This window comes from Rhizophagus irregularis, chromosome 3, assembly GCF_026210795.1.
Source record: "Rhizophagus irregularis chromosome 3, complete sequence".
Lineage (NCBI taxonomy): Eukaryota > Fungi > Glomeromycota > Glomeromycetes > Glomerales > Glomeraceae > Rhizophagus > Rhizophagus irregularis.
The window spans coordinates 4,532,560-4,556,875 of record NC_089431.1 but is presented as its reverse complement, the minus strand read 5'-3'; the positions used below and the strand labels follow the sequence as shown (position 1 = coordinate 4,556,875).

At 27.1% G+C, this 24,316-nt stretch overlaps 4 protein-coding genes across 4 annotated transcripts; 2 read left to right on the top strand and 2 right to left on the bottom strand.

Annotated features, from left to right (window-relative positions):
• Positions 1-2,275: 2,275 nt before the first annotated feature.
• Positions 2,276-2,947, bottom strand: OCT59_021119 (uncharacterized protein; the record flags this gene model as incomplete). Its single annotated transcript, XM_066149637.1, has 1 exon — positions 2,276-2,947. One exon carries the CDS (start codon positions 2,945-2,947, stop codon positions 2,276-2,278), a length of 672 nt encoding a protein of 223 aa, XP_065990525.1.
• Positions 2,948-12,746: 9,799 nt separating this feature from the next.
• On the bottom strand, positions 12,747-13,100 carry OCT59_021118 (uncharacterized protein; the record flags this gene model as incomplete). The annotated part of the gene is made up of 1 exon (XM_066149636.1): positions 12,747-13,100. The coding sequence occupies one exon, from the start codon at positions 13,098-13,100 to the stop codon at positions 12,747-12,749; it is 354 nt and encodes a 117-aa protein (XP_065990524.1).
• A 5,436-nt stretch (positions 13,101-18,536) lies between these two features.
• Positions 18,537-20,065, top strand: OCT59_021117 (uncharacterized protein; the record flags this gene model as incomplete). The annotated part of the gene is made up of 2 exons (XM_025319927.2): positions 18,537-18,793; positions 18,874-20,065. The coding sequence occupies 2 exons, from the start codon at positions 18,537-18,539 to the stop codon at positions 20,063-20,065; spliced, it is 1,449 nt and encodes a 482-aa protein (XP_025172624.2).
• Positions 20,066-22,284: 2,219 nt separating this feature from the next.
• OCT59_021116 (uncharacterized protein) lies at positions 22,285-22,811 on the top strand (the record flags this gene model as incomplete). Its single annotated transcript, XM_066149635.1, has 3 exons — positions 22,285-22,322; positions 22,400-22,425; positions 22,495-22,811. 3 exons carry the CDS (start codon positions 22,285-22,287, stop codon positions 22,809-22,811), a joined length of 381 nt encoding a protein of 126 aa, XP_065990523.1.
• Positions 22,812-24,316: the final 1,505 nt, after the last annotated feature.

Sequence of the window (24,316 nt, the reverse complement as noted above, 5' to 3'; positions counted from 1 at the left end):
AGGACCTTTTCACATCTATCCTTCATCCTATGATTTCGGTTGTAACTAATAGTATGGCTGCAAATTTAATCCGTAAAAATGATGATGTTATATGTAATAATGACTTATGGTCTTCTATAGCGGGTATTGGAATTGTTAACCGCAAGTCTGCTAGTGATGTAGTCACTATTAAGACCAAAGTAGTCGCACCTGAGAGTGAAAAATCTTTAGTTATTCCTACGACAATTTTTGATACTGGTTCTGATAGTTCTCTGATATCTAACAATATTGTAAAGCGCCTAAATCTTGACGTTGATAGAAGTAATGCTCCTGATCTTAGTGGTGTTGCAACAAAATCTGATACTATTGGGACAGTATATGGTCTTGGTATTCTTGTATATGATGGGGAGAACTCTAAAAAAATTGAAGATGACTTCATGGTTGTTAAGAGTGATAAGGACTTTTTATTGCTAGGTGTACCTTGGATTGATCGTGCTAATGTCATTCTAGATTTCCAAAATCGGCAACTGACCATCCCTCTATCATCACGTAAAAAAATTACCATTCCAATTTCTCTACATAAACGGAAAACTAACGTGACTTCCTTGCAGATGGATACTATCGACTTAAAAAAAATTCACACTCTCGAGGAAGATTAACCTGTCATCTATGTGGAGCAAGTTTTGACTTTCCCTCTAAGTTAAAGCGTCATCTTGCTAGGAAAAATCCATGTGTTTCCCAAACTTCTGCGGCAATGATGGGCAGTGGCGGGCAGTGACAGGGCAGTGCCCAAATTTTTTCGGCAGTGACGGGCAGTAACAGGGCAGTGCCCAAATTTTTTCGGTAGTGATTAGCCTTTACAAATATTACATTTGCCATGTTACTCTGATTTCTAGGTCTTTACGGGTTTCTATGAGTTTTTCAATGGCATTTCTATTTTTAAAATATCGACTATATCTGATATCTAGCTTTTGAAGGTTTGGTAATATATGCAGGATTTCACTTAGCAAATCTCTAACGTCACCTTTTCCACCATAGTATTGATAATCTATTATGCTAAGTTCCTGGATATTGGGACAAGCTTGTAGCATTTTTACAATACAAATGGGCCATAATTTTACTCCATCCATATTAAGCTTTCTGATATATTTTCCACATACTGTTCCTGGTTTTGTGAGATGTTTGTACATTTGGAACTCCTTAATATTATAGAGGTTATAAAGGTCTGTTTCACCCCATAGGAGAGAGTTTGCTACTACAGCCCATTTTCGACACACTAATGCATAATTGCAAAGATAATGCCAACGGGAGTAAGTACCTTCATATGAAGTTTTGAATATCTTTTCTAAAAGTTCGAAAGGTAAGCTATTGTTTGTCATGGTATCTCATATGAGATATTGATGAAGAAGTTTTATTTAATTAGATTTTTTCTTAGGATAAAATAATTTGAACATTTCTTTTCTATCAATAGAAAAAACCAGACATGCTTACTTTTAGTGAACTTACTCCATCTCTTACTGTTACTGAATTTAAGATCAATGTTGAAGGGCTTGATTACACCGTGCTTGGTCATAAGCTTGAACCTACTAAGGATGTTATTGCCATTAATAGCAACTTTATTCATAAAGCTTTTGAGGGTTATGAACAGTACTTGTCTAAACCAAAAGGTGAGAGGCGATGCAGACGAAGTACACCTGACAATCCATTAAATAGACGGCGACGTACAGGGGATGGTAGCACTTTTAATGCATGCATTGAGTTTGTTATCATCTTAGCTGATACTGTACATACTATTCGTTATTTTCCTAAATCTGGTAGTATACAAGTTTTCGGGTCTTTTGATCCTGTTGCTATCTTCTTACGTTACCTTTCTGAATGTTCCCTACCTGAATTTTCTTCTGTAGAACTTGTGGGTGGAAATAAGGCTCTCCTGCGCAATTATAAATTTGTGATTAATATTGGGGGTGATAAGTTTATTAATCTTTCTACCTTAGCATATGCTTTAGAATCTATAGATGGTATTCGTGAGATTCTTCCCTTTCCGATAAAGTATATTAAGAATGATGCAGGTGATATTCATTCTAAAATTGCTATAATCTTTACTTCAAAGATTCGGGTACATATCTGGCCTAAATCTGGTAAGGTTAATATATTTGGCACTAAGACTGAATTGGATGCTGATATGGTTTATAAGTTCTTACAGAAGTTGTTTTCTAATCCGAATGATTTTGGGGATTTTATTTGTGATGCACCTATTCCAGATTGTGAGAGGTAAAAAAAATGGTTTCACTGAGAACTAAAAACCCTCTATTTGTAAAATCCAGCAATCGCATTCCTGACTTCTTGTTGGCATAAGACATTCGTCACATAGAGTTATAGCCAACTCATTTTTTAGTCTATCCAGCTGACTCTCGGTGGTCGGTGCAAGATTCTGATAGTATTCATTGAATTCATTCTGCTCTACTTCATCTATGTCTTCATCTGTGTCTTCGTCCATATCTTCATCTCCTTTAATATGGTAGATGCTGAATTCATTTCTATATTCATCATTAGGATTCGTGAATATTCTTTGTATATTGTAATCTATAATGTTGAATGTTGTAGGTTTCTTTTTTGATAATATTTCTACTAAGTCTAATAATGCATATGCTAATTCTTTATCCTCTGAGAAGTTCTTAATGATATCTGAAAATCTTTCATATATTGCCATCTCATCTGGTAGAATAGAATATCTTATTCGTGATAAAAGTGATGGATGTATCCATATATCATCACCTTCTAACATCTCATCAAATATTTCTACTAGCTCTTCTAATCCAGATACTAACATACTTTCTTTGCTAAATTCGGAATCTAAAGCTTTTAAATATGCTATATCTAAATACCACATTATTTCCTTTACCCATTCTTCTATGTTGAGTTCAAACTGGCCTAATATACGTCTTAGTAATGGTCTGTATTGTGACATCTTGTAAGTCTTTTATATGTGAATCTTTTATTCAATTACATTTTTTCTCGGTATAAGGGTAATTGCTTGCCTTGCTATTCCGCTCTATTGACTCCATGGCTGGTTTCCTGGATGGGTTAATATTCCTTACCTTTTTTGGCTCCGTTGGCTTTGAAATCCTATTTCTTGTTCGGTTAATTTTTTCAGATTGTATGGTGGTAATAGAGTTGTATGGTGGTAATAAAACTATATGATGGTAACTAGATTATATGAAAAGTGGTAGGTGGATTATATGGTGGTAATTAAAATTATATGATGGTGGTAACTAGATTATATAAAGTGGTAGTTAAATTATAGTAAAAGTGGTAGGTGGATTATATGATGGTAATTAAGTTATATGATGGTGGTAATTAGATTATATAAAGTGGTAGTATTTTAGATTATATGGTGGGAGTGAGCCAGAATTGGGGTTTTCATACTACTATACAAGATGACAAACCAAAGAATATATTTGAAAAACCATTGGAGAAAAATTATGAGGATGACCTTGCCGACATGTTTAAAAAATTAGAGGTAAAACTAGTAAATCAACTTGGAGGGCAAAAGAGACCACCAAACAATAATAATAGACAAGGACCACCACCTCGAGCATGTTATAATTGTAAACAACCAGGACATTATGCAAATGAATGTAGGGTAAATAATGGTCAAAGAAACTATGGAAGACCAAATAATCAAAATTATAATAGAAGATCAAATAACTATAATGGAAGACCAAACAACTATAACAGACCACCAAACCACCAAACCAATAATCGAGGATTCAATGTAGTGGAATATGATAATTATAATGACCAATATGACCAATATGATTATGATAGTCAGGATTATCAGGATAATTATGACCAAGGATATAGTTATGACGACCCGTATTATCAAGATAATGATGTAACATTTAACCATGTTGATCAAGATTTTTATATTGGTGAAAGACAAACGAGAAGTAACATAAAAAATAGGTCAAGTAATCGAGATGTAGATATGGAAATTGACCAAGAACAAACACGAAGAAGGAATAATAAATATGCAAGCCAAGAGGAAAGGGCAGCAGCATTACCAAAAAGAGGATTCACTGATGAAAGTCTGAGGAAAGCACAAGAAGCAAGGAGAAATAATAATACATGTGGAAATTGTGGACAAAGAGGTCACTATGCAAAACAATGTAAAAATGAACGTGTTGAAGGTATTCATAGGACAAGCGCATTTCAAAGAAATATACCAAAATATAACGTATTAGAGGATATGAAAAGTACCAGAGCAAATGCAACTTTTTCACAAATTATAGATATGAGCCCAGAACAAAGAAAAATATATTATGATGGTATGAGAAGGTATCCACAAACAGATTGACTACAAGAATCAATAAACAACATTGAAGCAGAACACTTAACTGCATTAAGGGGTAAATTAATAATAAACCAAGAATTAAAGGACGTAATGTTTGATACAGGAGCAGCAGTAAATGTAATAACTAGTCAGATAATGGATGAAATGGACCTAAAAATTGAGGAACCAAGTACAGTAAGATGTGTGATGATAAATGAGGATAAATTAGCATCTAGGGGTACCACGACAATATACATACAATTTGGGGATAAGGAAATACCCATTAAGGTTGAAGTAATTGATTCAGGAAAAAACGAAATTGTGTTAGGAAATGGAGTATTAGATATGTTCAAAGCGAATATAGATTACACAGATAAAACAATAATAATTAGAATGAATGATGAAACTATGGATATACCAGTAAAATACACACAAAGGACCATTAAAGGGTTTGAAGAAACATTTGATGAAGAGGAAATATTAGAAGAATTATACCAGGATGAATTGTATAACATATATGAAGATGACCATGAAGGTCAGGAAGATGAAAATTTTAAAGTATAAGTCTTGGTCAGAATGATACTGAAGAGACGATAAAGAAGCACAAAAGTGACCATGAAAAATTTACTGAAAAATTTAAAGTAGGGGACATAACCAATGAACAAAAAGGTAAATTAAAAGTATTAGTAGAAAAATATAAGGATATATGGAGATGGTGAAATCATTTAAAGAATGTCAAGATATTTACGAAGGAGAAAAATATGCTAATATTAAAATATCAAATAATGACACAGATTGGGAAAGAGTATATAATAAAATAATAGAATTAGATGGAGATAAACCACCAATAGAGGTTAAAAATGTTGAGATTAAGGATAACATCAGAGTAACTGATGGTAAAAAGCATATTGAGAAAAATGGTAAAAACATCAGAATAATAGAAGACTTTGAAAAGATGGGAGCACTATATTTAGCTCACAGTCATGAATTATCGGCACATATGGGAATCAAAAGTACTTATGATAATTTAAAAGATAAATATTATTGGGAAAATATGCTGAATGATGTTGAAAGATATGTAAGGACATGCGATGAATGTCAAAGAAGAGGAAAACCACAAGGGAAAAATGAATTACACCCAATTAAAGTAGTAGAACCATGGTATCAAATCGGGATTGACTTGTTGGACCATTGAACACGACAACAAATGGTAATAAATACATCATAGTAGCAATGGATTATTTTACAAAATGGCCAGAAGCCAAAGCAGTAAAGGAAGCAACTGCCAAAGAAGTATCAAAATTTATTTATGAAGACATCATTTGTAGACATGGATGTCCAATGAAAATATTGAGTGATAGAGGAAGTCATTTCAATAATGAAATGATTAAAGAATTAATGGAAAAATTCAAAATTAAATGGAATTTTTCTACAAGTTATCATCCAGAGACAAATGGACTTGTTGAAAGATTCAACCGAACATTAGGTCAAGCATTAGCGAAATTATCAACCAAAGATGATTGGGATCAAAGGATAGCACCCATATTATTTGCTTACCGAAATAAAAAGCATAGTTCAACAAAAATTCGACCATTTTATTTAACATACGGAAGAAATGTACGGACAATAATGGATGAAAATATCAAAGAAATTAACCTAAGTGATAGAATAGTTGGATTATTAGAAGAACTACCAAAAATCCGACATGAAGCCAAAGAACAAATACTGAAATCTCAAACAAAACAAAAAGAGTATCATGACAGAAAAATAAGCAAAGAACACACCTTTGGAATTGGAGATAAAATACTACTCTATGATAAAGCCAAAGCACAACAACTATCTGGAAAATTAGAATCAAAATGGTTAGGACCATTTTACATTCATGAAATACTACCAAATGGAGCTTATAGAATTAAAAATATTAAAGGTGTCATCAAGAAGATACCTGTAAATGGAGAATTATTAAAGACTTACCATACACCGATGAGTAAATGATAACTATCATCAATGGACTTAGAAAAATAAAGATAATTTATAATCATGTGAAATAAAATCACATGACATAAAAATAATTTTCGAAAATAGGAAAAACTAATGAAAATTTCCTAAGAAAGACCGAAGTGAAATCCGGTACAGGAAAACCGTAGACTTAACAAACACATGATAAACCGCAGATGTAGACGCAGCAAAAAGGAATATTTAAAACGCAACTGAGTCAAGTGACAATGCATGTTTGATTTAGTGGTATAATTCGCACCTACCACTTCGAGACACGAGTTCGATTCTTAGAATAAATTTAATGTGGGCATTAAATTTTTATGCGGGGGATAGTTGTAATGCCGTAGTATACCTAGTAAATTTATTAATTGTGGGGCGCAGTATTACATTTAGTCTTAGTGTATAAAATTTTAACTTATTTTTATTTTTATTTTAATTGGACCGAAAAGTCGTTAAACTATTAGTCATGAGAATCGAGGATAATTGGTCCGTGATGACCTTAAACTATTAGTCACGAGATTTAAGGATAAATGAAGATCCGAAAGATACTAAATTGGATGAAATCAAGTGATCTGAGGTGTCAAGTGATTAATTTGTTGATCACTACGTTAATATTATAAATCATAATTCAGGAGTTCATGATGATCAAATGGATACAAAATTAAGATAATGGAAATACTTTAAGATAATGGAAATACTTTAAAACAATGGAAATACTTTAATAATTTAAATCCATGAATCGAAATTATGAATTCAGTTACACAAAAACAAACATAAAAGGGCGTGAAGATCAACTTTTGGAAAAGGGAGAAATTGGACGAATTTTGTTATGAATTATTTATTTTGTTGTTTAATGTTATTAAACCAAGCATATTATTGTATTTATTTATATTATTAATAAAGAGTCATTTTGTTAATACCTGAGGTGGCAAACATATTTCTCTATGGGCTCAGGTGTTACACTGTATAGCTGGTTAGAAAATTGATCCGTTTTATCGAATATCGAGCTTTTACTAATAAACTCCGGTATATCGAAACTATTTTAATATACGTGATTTGGTTCTAACAAAAAAGTCCGGTTTAGGCCTAAATCCGGTTTATCGAAAATCTGGTTTATCGAATTTCACTGTGTATTGCCAAAAAACTACAAATACTTTCGTAGTAGTGGCACACATTTACTATTAGCTCTACGTATTTCTTCAGGGCCGGCACTATGTAATGCTGGTCGGCATTATCCACAAATGGAAACGATCTACATGACGGACCTTTCTATGTATAGCTCAGAGTCCTTCAAACTATCCTTATTAATCATTAGGTAAAAATCTAGGAATAAAAAAAAAAATAATAAGAACATCCTACAGTATTTCATTATTCCATGCTAATGGATTCATTACTTTAAATACACTAATTTTTTTAAAATAACAGTCCTAACTCCAAATAATATTCGTTATTCGAAAATTATACCAAAACGTCTCTGCTATTACTATTGTTACTCCAACCTTGAATAACCAAAGTTGATGACATTTATAATTCATCAAGAGGGAGAAACTACAGTGGATAAAATATAGGATTCCATAAAAAAAAAATTTGAAATTTAATTTAAAAGTCACCAATTATCCAATTTTGCTTTAAACTATAAGAAATTGTGCCTTGAAATTTGCGGTAGTAAAAATAAATAAATAAATAAATTCTTTATGAATTTCGGTAAAATCCCAATCACGTTTTTATTTTGATCCTTATATCCCTATACAGTATAAAAGGTTAATTAAAAGGTCTGGTACAAAATCCTGAATGCCAAAATCTGAAAATCCCAAAAATCCCATTATGCTTAATAATGGTCAATTTTTCGGGATTTCATACCATTCAGAATTTTGACATTCTGGATTTTGTACGATCCTCAAAATAAACACGGTAAATGATTTACTTTTTTGATAGACCTTTGTTGAAAAGCTAATCATGGACTCATGGTACATTTTCTTTAAGATAAAAATTACTCTGGCGCAAAATGCTACTAGATGTTTCTTTTTCTTTCTTTTTTTTTTTGTTATAATCAAAATTTTCTTTTTATCAATTCAATTTACGAATATATCAATTACCGAGATATGATTAAGATCGAATAATACTTCACTAATCCTTATAATTTGAATCCATACGAATTCTAGGTATAATTTTTATATGGTATAACCCTAAAGTGATAGGAACGAGTTTTTATCATGTCATTTCCCCTCATTTACATCATTTGTAATGTAATAATAAAAATGTTTTGTCAAACATCATTTTATTAAACTTTACCATATGTCAATTTAAAATCATCATTTCTAATAAAAATTTCTCATGAAATTTGGAATTAACAAAAATTAATCAAAATTTTAGGATTCATACAAACTTTTTTTAAATATGAAATCCAAAGAATTCCAAGAATTATTATTTTAAGAATTTTTCTATAGGATTTTATTATTATTATTATTTTTTTATTTAAATCAAGACAATTTTTGAGTATGTACGGAAATATTGTACGTTTATTTTTCTAAAATTATTTTACCATACTTTTTCTTGATTTATTTATCAAGAAAAAATTGTACGAAAATATTTTGATCTATCAAGTAAAATAATTGAATGTATATTAACATCATTTTTATTGGCGAAATAATTATTTTTTTAATAGTAAATTATATATAGTATCGATACTATTACATCTATAGTAGAGTGCAAGGTTATTTAATAAAGTAACAACAAAGATCATCGAGACTGACAACACGCGGCGTGATGTATAAACATAATGGCCAGAGTTATGTTGTAATGTGAGCCAGGTAATTAATTGTCACGTACCGTGTTATTGGTGAAATTTTTGTTGGTCAACGTCTTTCAGTGAAATGGGGAGCTGCACAAAATCCCAACGATCAGAATCCCGTTTTAACACAAGCCCGACGCTCACAATCCTTGACAAATCATTTCACCGACACTTATTTTCTTTTTTTTTAATTTTTACATTATTTTTTTTTTAGAAGTAATAATTTTATAATACTTTGTAACGATTATTATCGTAGAGTAAAAAACAGACAAATACTTTTTCCTAATCGGTAATCTGTTGTACTCTCTAAAATATAGTGTTACAATTTTATTTATATTTTTAAAATAAAGTGGCCCATGGACTCCCGGTTAAACGAGCATCAAAACACTTGCAAAGTATACTCTTTTTTGGTTGTGATATACACGAAAACTTTGCCTGCGAATTTAATATCTTAGACCCTTCCTCCTTATGAATCGATGGCCTTTATACAGTATATATATTTTTTTCGTCATAAAAAAAAAATTTTATATGTAACTTAACATATTACAAATTATTTTAAAAAATTTTTACGTGTTACTCAATATATTACACAATATAAAATTTATCAATTTATCAAATAAAAAAAAATTTTTTGTGTTAATCAATATATTTTGCGATATAAAATTTATTTCATAAAAAAAAAAAATTTACGTGTTACTCATTACTCAATATATTTGCAAATCAAAGGATTATATCTATGTAAAAAAATCTTATTTTTTGGTCCGTTCCAATTTCCATTAAGGTATGCATTATCAATATAAAAAAGAAAATTCCGATGATGTGGCTTAAATGATTTACATATTACAAAAATAATGATCAACTTCGGCCGGCTGATCAGATTAGTCAATTATGGTTTGTATGCCGAATGATAATTTCTTTAGTCGGATATTTTCTATTGGGCTCTTTCAGCATTGCTGATCTCTTTTCAGCTTTGGTCATTTTGTAGGAATTGCTGGCTAGAATGAACCAAACTAAAAGGTAAGAAATGGGAAGGAGGACCTATTTTTTTATTTTTAATTTAAGAAACAAGGAAGGGGAAAATGTAATGTACTACATATAAAGCATTCGGGATTTTATATTAGACCCATAAAAATAAAAGATAAAAGGGATCCTTACAAAATCCTAAATGTCAAACCCCTAAAAAATTGACCAGGATTAAGCATAATGATGACTGGTTCAGAATTTTCGGAATTTTGACATTCGGGATTTTGTACCAGACCCCATACTGTATAAAGATATAATTTTTTTAAATAACCTGCTGATTAGAATTTAATAATCATTTTTATTCATGAGGATATTAAGTGTCGGGATAAAAAAGTGTCAGTATATCCGGATTTTGTGGGTTTCATCCGGATGAATCTTTATTTATTTTTTTTTGCATAACAACGTAACTTTATATAATTAAGATTTTATAGAAATAAGTATATATATTTTTTCATTAATGTGCGACCATAGACAAACATTTTAAATACTGAAAAGTGAAAACAACCGAAACTTGATCAACTGAAGTTTAAAACGTAATAATTTATTAAAGAAAAAATCATTTCGCATTCAAATAAAATAATAATTATTATTTTTAAACGAAAAATTATTCAGATTAAATTACAAAAATTGAGATATTACAAAATTTATATAATTATAAAAACTTTTTTAAAAAATTAAAATCTTAGTGTTATATAATTTGATTCAAATGATTCTTTGATTTTTGAAAGAAGAAACAAATCTCTTTTTAACATTTAAAATTGCCTTACTAACTCAACACATCTATCTATAGTAATTCTTTATATAAAAATATCAAAATTTAAGGAAATAGTAAGAGACAATGCTGAAATAATATGAAATTGTTTTTTTTTAAAAAAAAGTATTGAATAAATTGGAATTATGAAAATTTCGCGGTCTTACTAGATAATTTTGGCCAAATTCGTAATTCTGGCCAGCGTTATGATATCAGTTGTAAATCCAATCCAGATTTTTTGTATACCCCGGATGCACTAATAAAGAGGTGTCTAGATTTTGATATTCGGGATTATGATTTATTAGATTGTGGGCGTCGAGGCGTGTTATCATAACGGGATTCCGATCATCAAGATTTCCATTTTTTTCGTTCGAAAAAGGATAAATAAAGATCGTGATCCCATGTTAAATGTATATATATCACTATGAAAATAAATTAAGTAAATAAGATAATTTTCACAATTTCGCCAAGACCTCTCCATAGTTAAGATAATTTTCACAATTATGTCAAGACCTCTCCCTACCAACATATGTTTGTGTATTTTTTTGTAATTAAAAATTTCACATTACTGTCATTTTAATTATTTAACGAATTTTGATCAGCGATCGAAAAAGTTAATCTATCAATATGCTTTAAAATAAAAACTAGGCTAATTATTAATATATTTGTCTTTGAAACTTATTTGTGAAGCAAATATTAATTCTATTTAATAATTCTTGTTAAATTAAAAATTTGTTTGATAATATGATATGATAATCTTATGATTTTTGATTACGGATATTGACTATATATAATAATTATGACATTAGCTCAAATATGATTTGTACGATTCGTTATTTACATTCTATCTTTTTTTTTCTGTAAAAGGCTCATATTTCCGAAATTAAGGATCCGTGAAAGGTTTATTTTTACGGAGTTTTTACAGAAATAGCGGATAAAAATTTTTTATAGGGTGATAGAATTAAAAAAATTTAGTTGACAAGATAATTTTTTTCTTGATGGCAATAGTTTTTTCGAAATAATTCATTCGATAATTCGATACCATATGTATAGGAACATCGTGGAACATAATTAGAGTGTTAAAATTAATTTTGATATGCACAATGCATAACACAGTGCTAAAATTACACGTGTTGATCTGCGTTGCCTATTTTTTTTTTCAAAATGGCGGAAAACCGGAAATATGATTTTTAATGGAATTCAGGAGGCTGGTTCATAAAAAGGAAATACTCTGAGACCAAGCTATTGATAATTACGTTTTAAAGAAACATTAACAATATTCAAAAAAAAAAATTAATTTATTTAATTTGTGAAACTTAAATCTATTCATAGTATAAAAAAATAAATTATAAATTAGTTTTATTCATGTTATTATATTTTCGTAGTTTCAAATTTTTGCAAAAAGAATTAAGTATTGAAAATTTTTTTGAATTTCAAAAAAATTGAATTAATTCCATAGTGTTCTAAAATTCTAAAAAGTGTGATTTTATCTTGGATTAATCCTCAGAAAATTCAGGGATTAATTTTCAGACTTTTGACCAGGACGGTGCTTCATATTCAAAATTGTATAGATTTGTTATTAATAATTTATTATGAAAATAATTAAAACAATTTATTAATCATAATTAAGAATATATTAATGATAAATATAAATATTGTATTAGAAATTAAATATAAAATTAATAAAACTATAACATACAAACAAAATTTTTAATAAACTATTCATTAGTTGAAATAATCAAAGATAAACGTAAATATTCAATTAATTTGCTATTTGTCTTGATTAGGATAATAATTTTATAAAAAAAGGTCTTCTTAAAAAATATAAAGCAAATAAAGCTAACTGAATACAAATAGTTTTAAATAGAGTTCTAGCAGTTGTATTGATCAAAATGCCACTTAAAAACATTTCCTCCAAAATTAAAACAGGTATTTGAGTTAAATGGTCCTCTATGTTTTGTTTTTCTCTTGCTGCCCATAACCTTTGCGTGAAGCCAGTATGGATTAGCTGTTATTTCTCGAATATGATATGTTGGATTTGGATCTCCATCTTCGCAATTCAACCATCCGGTATCCATTACGGTATTACCAAAATTATCTGTAGCCCAAACTTTACATTGCGAAAAAAACACAAATATACCGAGAGTAGTATTAAATGCTTCGATTTGTTCAAGTGCTATAATACAAATTATGGCAACAATGGTTAAGGGAATGGAAAGTTTCATGTTGAGAAAAGTGATTAGTTGATTATTTTATGAAATTTGCTTAGGAATTTTCAGACTATATATACGTTTTTTTGATATGTAAATATATTATACATTAGATCGTCAAAAAATCTCCCTTTCATATGTTATTTACCAATAATAAAGATAAAAGTCTAATATTTACTCCTAAAATCAATCCTTATATCCCTATAAAAATGAAATGTGTTAAATTCATTTAATTTTTGTGTTCATGTGTAAAAACGTCTAAAAAAGCACCATTTTGTCTGATTTATGTCTTATTAAAAAAAAAAAAAAAAAATCCGAAAAAGGAAAATTTGAAAAAAAAAGAAAAAAAAATCGGAAAAAAACTGAAAAAAAGGAAAGAATTTGAAAGTGAAAATTCTAAACATCAAAAGAATTTTTTTAATTATATACTAGATGATCGAAAATGAAAAGACCGGAAAAAAAAATTAATAATAAAAAAAGGGGAAGAAAATTAAAAAAAAAAATGTTCGGTCTTAAAGGCAGACCAGGGGAAACAAAAAATTGACCGAAAAAAAAAATCGATTCGCGTTAACACTTACAGAAGAGTAATCTAAACATCAAAGAAATTTTTTAATTATATAAATATATATATATATATTTTTTTTATTACCATTCATTGTTTTTTTTTCTTTCTCGCACGTTAAAAAGAAAATGTTAAATGAAATTGATAAAAGTACTTTTCATAATAATACATTTACTAGTATTAGCTAATACGTTTAATTTATTCATTTCTTAATATTTTTATAATTTGTTTTGATTCATAATACTTTTATTTTCTCAAAAATAAATTAATTAAAAATCACTTTATTAATTAATTTAATAGCTAAAAATTAAAAAATTCTTAAATCAATCTTAAGAAATTGGTCAATACATCGTTAATTGTCTTCTAATGCATCAAAAAATACTTCAAACTAATTTTTTTCGATTATATTCGCCATTTTTAGGATAAATATTATAATGTGATAAGATTTTGAAACCAATTAGTTATGAAGAGAAAGTAATATTTTAAAACTGTGATTATTTTTTTTAATATAACATGCAGTTACATAATCAATGAGAATTTGGCGGCTAATTAAACACTGAATTTTAGTAAAGAATTTTCATAATAACGCGTTCAATTACTAATAGTGATGTTAATAATTTAAAGTATTGTGAGTGGTTGTATAAAGAGCAGTTAGCGGCATTTCGGTAAGAAAAAAAAAATTTTTTTCTGTTTAAATGTTTCAATTCACAATTACTTAGGGAGTCTAATCAAACCCAGAATCTAAAAAAAATATTAATGACATTATTCCCATTCTTATACCAGAAAGAAATATTGCATGACAATAATACATAAAATATGCAAATTAAAAGCTCTTTATTAAACCTTTTTCACAAAATAAAACCAATACAATTGTAATTGATTGGATAATATACGTTATGCTATACGAAGTTATTGAATACAATTCACTTTCCGATCTAGTTATCACTTTAGCTATAATAAGACCGAGAGTAATCAAAAGAACAATTATGGCAGTAGGAAAATTAACGACCAATTCCTATTTCATTGAAAGAAAATCAAGAATGCGAAGAAACTAAAGTTGCTCAAGTGAAAAATCTCTGTGAATCTAAAAAAAAAAAAACATAACATAACATACTCCTTTCCTACGTTGTCTTTTTTTTAGTAGCTAAGATTGCTTTGAGAAAATTCCAAGCACCATTTATAAATTATGAACATGAAAATGATATTGTAATAAATGTTATTAACGGTATAAGGCCAAAAATTTGGCCAGGAACTCCATTAGAATATAAAAATTTAATGAAAGAATGTTGGGATGCTGATCCATTAAAAAGACCTGGCGCTGGTGCACTTGATATTAAAATGAATAGAATTAATTTAGATTGTCAAAATATGACAGATGAATTATTCAAATCAGAAATGAATAAAGTAGAAGAAAATTATACGAGTAGCAGATTATTTACAAGTAAAATTCACAAATTTGAAAATCTACCTAAACCAAGAAATGCAACAGGGGACCCGTTCATTTCACCGACAGACGTTTCACCGACACATTTTTTCACCCCTGTGATGGTCACGTGTACGTGCATGACAGTACTTGGGCGTGATGTTTAACGCATATTTATCACGTGATATGTATGTGACATTTAGGTGTCGGTGAAACGTCTGTCGGTGAAATGACCCAGACCCTGCAACAGAAGGTATAAGTGTATAATATTTTATTAACAAATGTATTTATTTTAAAATACATTATTAATGTTATCTTTTATTATATTAATAGAAGAACAAGAAGGTACAACCGTATTAATAATAATTTCTACTATTTTTTTTTGGTTACTATAATAATTTACTTTATTTTTACTAATAGCGTTTCATAGTAAATTGTATGATTTTAATATTCCTAATAATAGTAAGTATTTATTAACATTACAGCGTTGAATTTTCATATAATGATGTTTAATAATTGATATTTATTTCAGTTAACGATTTTAATAAATCAAATAAGCAGAATAGTAACAAATCATCAAAAATAGTTACTATTTTTAGAGGTAATGTATTTTATTATTGTCAAATCAAGATTGATTTTTATATTAAATCAATATCTTAAATTTTAGATAGTAATAAAAAAGTATCTAAATTATTTAAAAAGTTGCAAATAAATTCAAATGGTATGAATAATAATAAATTACTAACAAATAAATTCATTATTATATCAATTTTATTTATTTATTATTAAACTTCACTTTTATTTAAATTTAGATGATGAAAATGAAATAACTCAACTAAAAGGACAAAATATTAATGTCGATGGTAGGTGAAAATTTTACGTAATAATAAACAATTTATACTATTTTAACTCTATTCATTCTTTTTTTCTCTTTATAGATGATGACGAAGTATATAATAATCCAAATCTTCATTCAAAAGAGCAAGATGAACTGGAAATTCCTGATGGTGAGAAATAAATTAGAAAATAAATTTCTTTATAAAGCAAATAATTAATTTATAATTTGTTATTTTTTAATCTTTAGATGGATTTTAAATTATTTAAATCAACAATATTTTTTTTTTATTATTATCATTTATTTATTTATCTTGGATTATTTAAACACTAAGATTAGAATAATAAATGTTTTACAAAATTCTTAGTTTGTAATTTAAATAATTTCAATAAATTTATTTAAAACATTAAATGCATAAATAATAAATAAAAGAAAATTTCTAAGTTTACACGGGGTGTTTGTACACGGGTCATATAAATATAATTTTTAATAGACCAATTTTTTGTTTTTTAATTTGAAATTGAATGCTACCAACATTATACTCTTTTACTTTTTATTCTTATTATATTACAGATAAATATACGTATTTTCACCTGCTCTGCAAGTTTACTTAAGGCATTAAAGGAGGTTTTGAATGCCGTTTTTAATCTACTAATATGACCCGTGTTTAAACACCCCGTGTACAAATAGAAATTGCCTAAATAAAAATAGTACTTACTACCGTATCTTTATTCAAGTATATTAGTAACGTAATTTTATGTAATAAACATTGTAAAATTACGATAGATTATTCCATTCGTTATTAAAACAAGTTGAAAGAAAGTATTACAAGAAGTGACATAAATATTGTTCACACAGTCTATGTTAAATATTTATTTTTATTTATAATAAATAGGTTAGATATTACCTTCAGTTATTGATGGTATGCAAAACAATTCATATAACACACACACACATAACAAAATAATTAGCGAAACATTTTTTTTTATGAAAATCACAATAATCCTAATATTTTGATCGAATTTTTCACAAATAATATTTCAACACTTGCATATATGGATGGTATAATTCTTACATTTAAATTGGGTTACGTAAATTTTTGGTTTACAAATCGTGAAGTCTTGACTCGCGTAAAATGAGATTTCATACATAAAATTTCCTAGCTTATAATTTGTTATCTGATAAATTTTAAGTTATTAGTAAATACACAGTATAGTTTTCAACCTTTTCTTTTTTTTTGTTATAAACTTTTAATAAATATATAACATACTAAAAAAATTCTACATTTAGAAAATTAAAAATAAGTAATAATACAAGGGAATTAAAAGATAATATAAAAAAGAAAACCATAAAAAAGATATATATAATATAATCAATGAATATTATGTATGATAAGAAAGTTAAAGTTGATAAAAATGAATTGATAACTTGGAATAATAATAGTAACGTAATTTATAGAATGTAAGAAGAAATAGCAAAGTAAATAATTATCATAATATTGTGTATTTGTGTTACATTTGATATCTATAGCAGAAGATAATGATGAAATTCACCTAGTTTAGAATTGTGTGGAGATTGTAATTTAAGTATAAGTAAATAGAATGATAAGGGAAAAGAAGGTAAAAATCGATATTTAATTTATTAGAGAATAAAGAAAGTAGGATTTAATTATAGGAAAGAGAAAAATGCAAATAATTAAACATATGGGAAATATGATAATTTGTGTAAAATATTAATAATGAAGAACTAATTAGATTTGCAAGTAATTTTGGTATAATTTCTCAACATTTCTTTCTTCGCAATATTATGAAAAAAAAAATATAATTTTTTTGATATTTGGATCTTGAGTTATTTCATGATTCCATGACATTGAATGATGTCACAAAGATAAGTCCAAAGATTATGTAAAAGGAAAAACGTTTTAATAAATACATAACTAATAATAATTAAAGTTAAACAAATAAGCTTATTTTTAATTTTTAATTACCATTTTCAAACGGTATTTATACATTGAAGAATTATCCAAGCTTTTATTTTAATACAACAATTTTATCATAATTATAGTGTCTCTTTCCATTTTGATTTTCAATATCCAAGATTAAATATATCTTTCAGGCCAATCAGCGGAATAAATTTTATCAAAATCGTATCTAAATTTTTCATTATTATTCAAGACATTGTGCATTAAACAAACCATTAAGCTGTGATTATTGTATAACCTCTATTTCAATAGTTAATTTTTATAGTTATCCTTAATATTATAGGGATTGACATTGACTTCTCATGCTGGGTACATTATATTCTTCACTTCTAACTTCCATATAGATTACTTAAGCTGATTCGGTACTCGGTAGTTAAAATTGTAACATGAATCTTTAAAATAACAATTGATAAAAAATTATTACTATCTAAATTATATATTATTATCGTATTTATGCTTAATTTCCTTTTCAAGTTTAATTAATTTAATCACGTGACTAAAGAATTTTAATATTACGTCACTTACGTCACTTGTGCTGTGTATGTCACTGGATCGCCTAATGTCACACCTCATGCCTTTAATAAAAGGTCAGGCTACAGATATGATCTGCAACAACTTTATTCTTTCTAGTTTTTACCACAACCATAATAATGGCTGATGATAAATTTTTACCAAAATTATCACAAAATTTACTTGAAATTTTAGACGACGAAGAATATTATGATATTACAATTGAAGTTGGTAAAGATCCTTACGTAAAAATTTTTCGTGCTCATATGGTTATATTAAATTATCGTTCTCCTTATTTGAGAAGAATTTTATCAACTAATGAAAAGAAAAATGATGGAACCATAGCACATATTAAATTACCAAATATTTTACCTGAAATTTTTCAAATAATTTTAAGGTAAGAAATAATTAAACTAATTGTTATTAAATAAATTAATAAAAAATTTTTTTTTTTATTAATGTATTATTTTATTTTAGATATTTTTATGGTGGAAGAATTTCTTTAGCAGAATATGATATCTTAGATATTATTAAAATCTTGCTTGCTGCTAACGAATTAAGTATTCAGGAATTAATTCCTCATTTACAATCATTTTTAATTAAAAACAAAGCGAACTGGATGGAACAAAATTTTAACTTGATATATCAAACGAGCTTCGAAAACAACTCTTTCTTGGATCTTCAAAAGTTTTGCACTGAGTTAATTTCTAATCAACCAGAAAAAATTTTCAATTCATCTGATTTTACTTCGATTCCAGAAAAAGCTTTAATCTCTCTTATTCAGCATGATAAAGTTAAAATGAGTGAAGTTCAAATTTGGGAACACGTACTTGAATGGGGTATTGCAAAAAATACTGGATTTTCGTCAGATCCTTCAAGTTATTCAAATGATGATTTTAATGCTTTAAAAAATACTTTACAACAATTTATTCCTTTAATTAAATTTACTGAATTTACTTCTAGAGAATTCCTGAATAAGGTGTATCCGTATAAAAAGGTTATTCCCGAAGATCTACAAGATAATTTATTCAAATATTTTTTGGATCATGATTATGTACCAAGGAAAAAATCAGAATCACAGATTACTAAATTATTAAATACTAAGGGTATAGATTCAAATATTATTACAATTCAACATGCTGAATTAATCTCAAAATGGATTGATAAATTAGAGATTACAGATGAATTAAAGAATTCATATAAATTCAAGTTAATTCTTCGTGGATCCCGTGATGGATTTACAGCTCAAAAGTTTCATGAAATCTGTGATAATAAATCTTGTACTGTAGCGATTATCAAAGTGAAAGAAAGTAATGAAATTCTTGGAGGATATAATCCGATTGAATGGAAGAATAATACAAGTTTATTGTATAATTATGGTACTACCAAGGATAGCTTTATTTTCTCTTTTGCGAACAAAGATAATATTGAAAATTGTCTTATTAGTCGAGTAAAGGATGAGAAACATGCTGTAGTTTATTGGCAATATCACGGACCAACATTTGGTGGTAGAGACCTTACAATATGTGGAGGGTTTGATAGTGGAGCTTATTTTAATAAAAATACTAATAGCTTTTGTCAAAAGAAATCTTATGAAAAACAGATCAGAGTGACATCAGATAAATTTTCCATAGAAGAATATGAAGTTTTTCAGATTCATAATGAATAATAGATTAAATAATTTGTCAGAAAATTGTGTACAAATTATTGAAGATTTAGTGCCACTATATCTATATGGTTTTATAAATTATTCATTTATTTATTAAAGTGGAAAAGAATTCGTGTAAGATCAGTTTACTGAACATGTAAGCGAAAAATTTTATAAAAATAAAATATTAATAATCATGGAATTTTTTTTCTTTGAAATAAAATTGAAGTTACTAGTCGGTAACAATAGAATTACTATAATATTATATGGACACTAACTAACCTTAAGAGTTAATTTATTACCAGTTGTAGAATTGCAACATTCTCATTTTATGATTAATGAAATTATGAAACAATATCACTTTCAGTTATTCGTAAAACCTAAGTTTTTATTACCGCTGTTTATTTTCTCTATTTACATTTATTATTTGTAACGTTCAGTTTATGTTAAATATATAATTATGATTGATACTTCCAAATCTGTTGCGACAATAAAGGATCAATTATAATTTAGATTTACTGAAAGTGGTAGCGTATTAGGTGTATCACAATATGAAATTATTTTTATTAGTATTAAAAAAAATCTTGATCGAATTATTTCTATGATTAGAAGTTTGAATAAGATATTTTATGGAATAACATGGGAATATAAAACATGATCAACTTTTTCATAGGAACACCGAACAGTTCAAGTTAGAAAAGAAGGAACCATCTTTATTTTTTCTTTTGTGAATAAAGATAATATTGAAAATTGTCTTATTAGTCGAGTAGAGGATGAAAAATTTGCTATAAATTATTGGAACTATTACGGACCATCATTTGGTTATAATGTATGAAGGTTATTTTGCGAAATTTCTTTTAATAACGAAACTAGTAGTTGTAAAAAATTTTCTTATGAAAATCAGATCAGAGGGATAGGAAATGAAATTTCTATAGAAGTTTATGAAGTTTTTCAGATTCATAAATGATAGTTGATTAAAATAATTTGTCAGGAAATTGTGTACAAATTATTAATTTTTTGTACCATTATGTAGTTCAAGAATTATTTTTATTCATTAAAGAAGTGAATTGATTTACTGATACATATCGGTGGATTTGGTTACTTTGCGTTAAATGCTAAATCCGAAAGATTTTCATAATTTCCGTGGCCCAAAATTGTGTTTGTAATACCAAAAATCACCTGATAAACTATAAATAATAAGTTGAGTAAAAAATCTACATTTGCGAAACTTAAATTATTCAACATAAAGTAGACGCAAAAAAAATCCATTTCACTAACAAAAAACCATTTCTCACATGCATAGTAATTTTAGTATGTATTATTAGTAAGTTAGTATGTTTTAATAAAACAAAATGTAAAATAGAAAATTTATATAGTCAAAATAGCTATGATTATTTTAAAAGTATTTTAAAACTTAATGAATATTGTTTAAAAAAATTTTTTTTATAATAATTTTTATAAAATTGTCTATTTTTATATTTTTCAAGTCATATAACTAATTCACATTTATTTTATTGTATACATTATAGGAACCTTACATTCAAACTAATTGTAAAACATACAGTATATACTTTCAATTTTACAATAAAAAAAAATTCCAGAAATTATTGCGCAAAGTGAGATCCCATAACGGATATTATCAATATTATCAGAATCTTATTTATTATATTTTTGGCTTAAAAGAAGTATTTATCAAATTATTGTATAGCAAAACCAAGTAAAAAATTTTTTAATGTTCGTCCTCAATCTTACTACGCCTTATGAAATGCTTTGTGTAACAAAAATATCAAAAACTAACACGTTGATTATAGGGAATCAAATCCGTCAGGTTACGTTTTAGACAAGAAGTATGTCCTAATTTTTTTTTAAAAAAAAAATTGAAAAAAATTGAAAATAACTACGTATATATATATATATATTAACCGGAGGGGAAATTCCCTCCTCCCAATATTTATTAGAGTTAGGGGTTAGGCTTAGGGTTAGGTTAGAGGTTAGATTTATTTATCACAACGTATCACACTCCCACGGTCTTTATTTTTGTTAATTAATCTGGAATTAAAAATCCTATTTATCACCTCTTATTCGTATTTCCTCTCCGGTTAAAATTAGAAATCTCCAAAAAATTTATTAAATTATTATTTCTTTTTTTAAAAAAAAAATTGTAGGATGATGATGATATTAAAAAATATATGAAAGAATTTGGACATCTTCCCAATTGCTACGCTCTAATTAGTGAAAAAATGGGTAACAAAATTAATCCAAAAAGAATTTATCAACGGTAAATATATTTTATTATATTTAATTCTAATTTTTTTTTTTAATGAAAAAAATTAATTGTTATTCTTTGTAATTTAGTTGGACAAACAACCTCAATCCAAATCGTAAGTACATTTTACCTTTTAAAATTTTCTTGATTTGAATTTGAATTAATTTGAAATTTTTTTTTCTAGTTTGTCACGATAGTTTTAATGATAACGAAAAATCATTCATCAACGAATGGGTTGAAGAGTATAAAATTCGGAATCCATCTTCTAGATCAATTTCTTTGAAAGAAATTATTCCAGTGATGAAAGAAAAGTTCGGCAAATTACGCTCCGAAAACAAAGTAAAGAATTTTTGGCACGCTCAACAAAGAAAAAAAGGAAGAAATACAAGTCAAGGTCCTTCCGGAATTAATCACGATATATCTTATTCCCACGATATATCTTATTTCCCTCAATATAATAATAGAGATCCCAAAATGGAAATCTCGCATTTGATAAATTGAAAAAATCTTTAAAAATAACCATAATTGTTTTATTGTTTGGGGTAAGTTATATTTTTAATTTTTTTATGTAAAAGAAATTTATGATGTTTTTTATAATTAAGATAAGGCAGCAATTAAGGTTTATAAAATTATTTCTAGTAAAGGTGTTTTTTTTGTTATTGTTGTTTTTCTTGATAAATTTGAAAACTTTCTACGAACAATTTTAATTCGCAATGGGTCTGAAAATACTAATCACTTAATCACGGAATCTTTTTCTGAAAACATAGCTTAATAATACGTCAACCTTATTTGCTATTGTGGTATTAAAACATGATTACTTTCAGTTGTTAGTTATGATTTTATTAAAGTTGATAAAAACCTTTTAAGTCAAGTATTCTGTTTTTTATTTTTTTCTATTTACAATTAATTGAAGAAAATATAATGACGATAATATAATAAACATTAATTAATAAATAGGGAAATATTTTAATGTAATTAATTAAGAAAAAAAATTTATATTATTTTCAACATTCAGTTTATAATTCGAGATAAATAGGTTTATGAAAGGAGGTGGCGTATTGGTGTATCACAATATGATGCCCTTTTTAAAATTTTATTGGCACTTAGCCGAATTATTTTGTTTGAGTGAGCTATTTTATGAAAAAAATTAAAATTTTTTATAGGAACGCGGTAAGTTAGGAAAGTGAAAATTGTAAATAAAATTTGATTTTTAGCCAATTAGTTTTTATCACATAAACAGTTTATTCATCATTGATCCCGATTAAGTTTCTCCTAAGTGATTTTAGTATTCAAAAGATAATCAAAAAAAGAAATGTAGGGTAATTCGATCAGTTGAATCTGTTCTTTGTTTTATTACTTAATTTGAATTGATGCATATCGATACAAGGAAAAAGATATTTGACTTTTGTAACTCTTGTAAGTTGTAACCATATGTCCATATTTGAGTTTTGTAATAAATAAGATTTGTGATTTTAAAAAACTTGACGCCAATTATTATCAAGATTTTTTCCATAAATTGCATAACTGTCAATAAAACAAATAAAATAAATGATATGATACACATTTTATTAATCGATATTCCTAATAAAAATTATAAAGTTTGTAATTTAATAACTTGAAGACTAACAAAGTAAAATGAAATGATAATATGTCAAATAGTTTACTAATTTTAATCAAAAAGGATGGTTTCTGTATAAAAACTACTAAAATGAATAATTACTTAATCAAATATTAAGAAGGCTTTGCAAATAATTTTAGTGTGATTCTCAAATTTTTGCCTTCGTAATATCGTGATATTTGGTTCTTAAGTTATTCCATGATTCACATGACATTAAATGACGTCAAAAAGATAAGTCCAAAGATGATGTAAAGAAAACAATTATATTTGCATATTTGGAGAATGTAATGTACCTGGCATGAAAAGTTAATGTCAGCTCTATAGTCTAAAATATTTTTAAGGTAACTTTAAAAAATTTGACTATTGAAATGGAGGGAGGTTATACAAT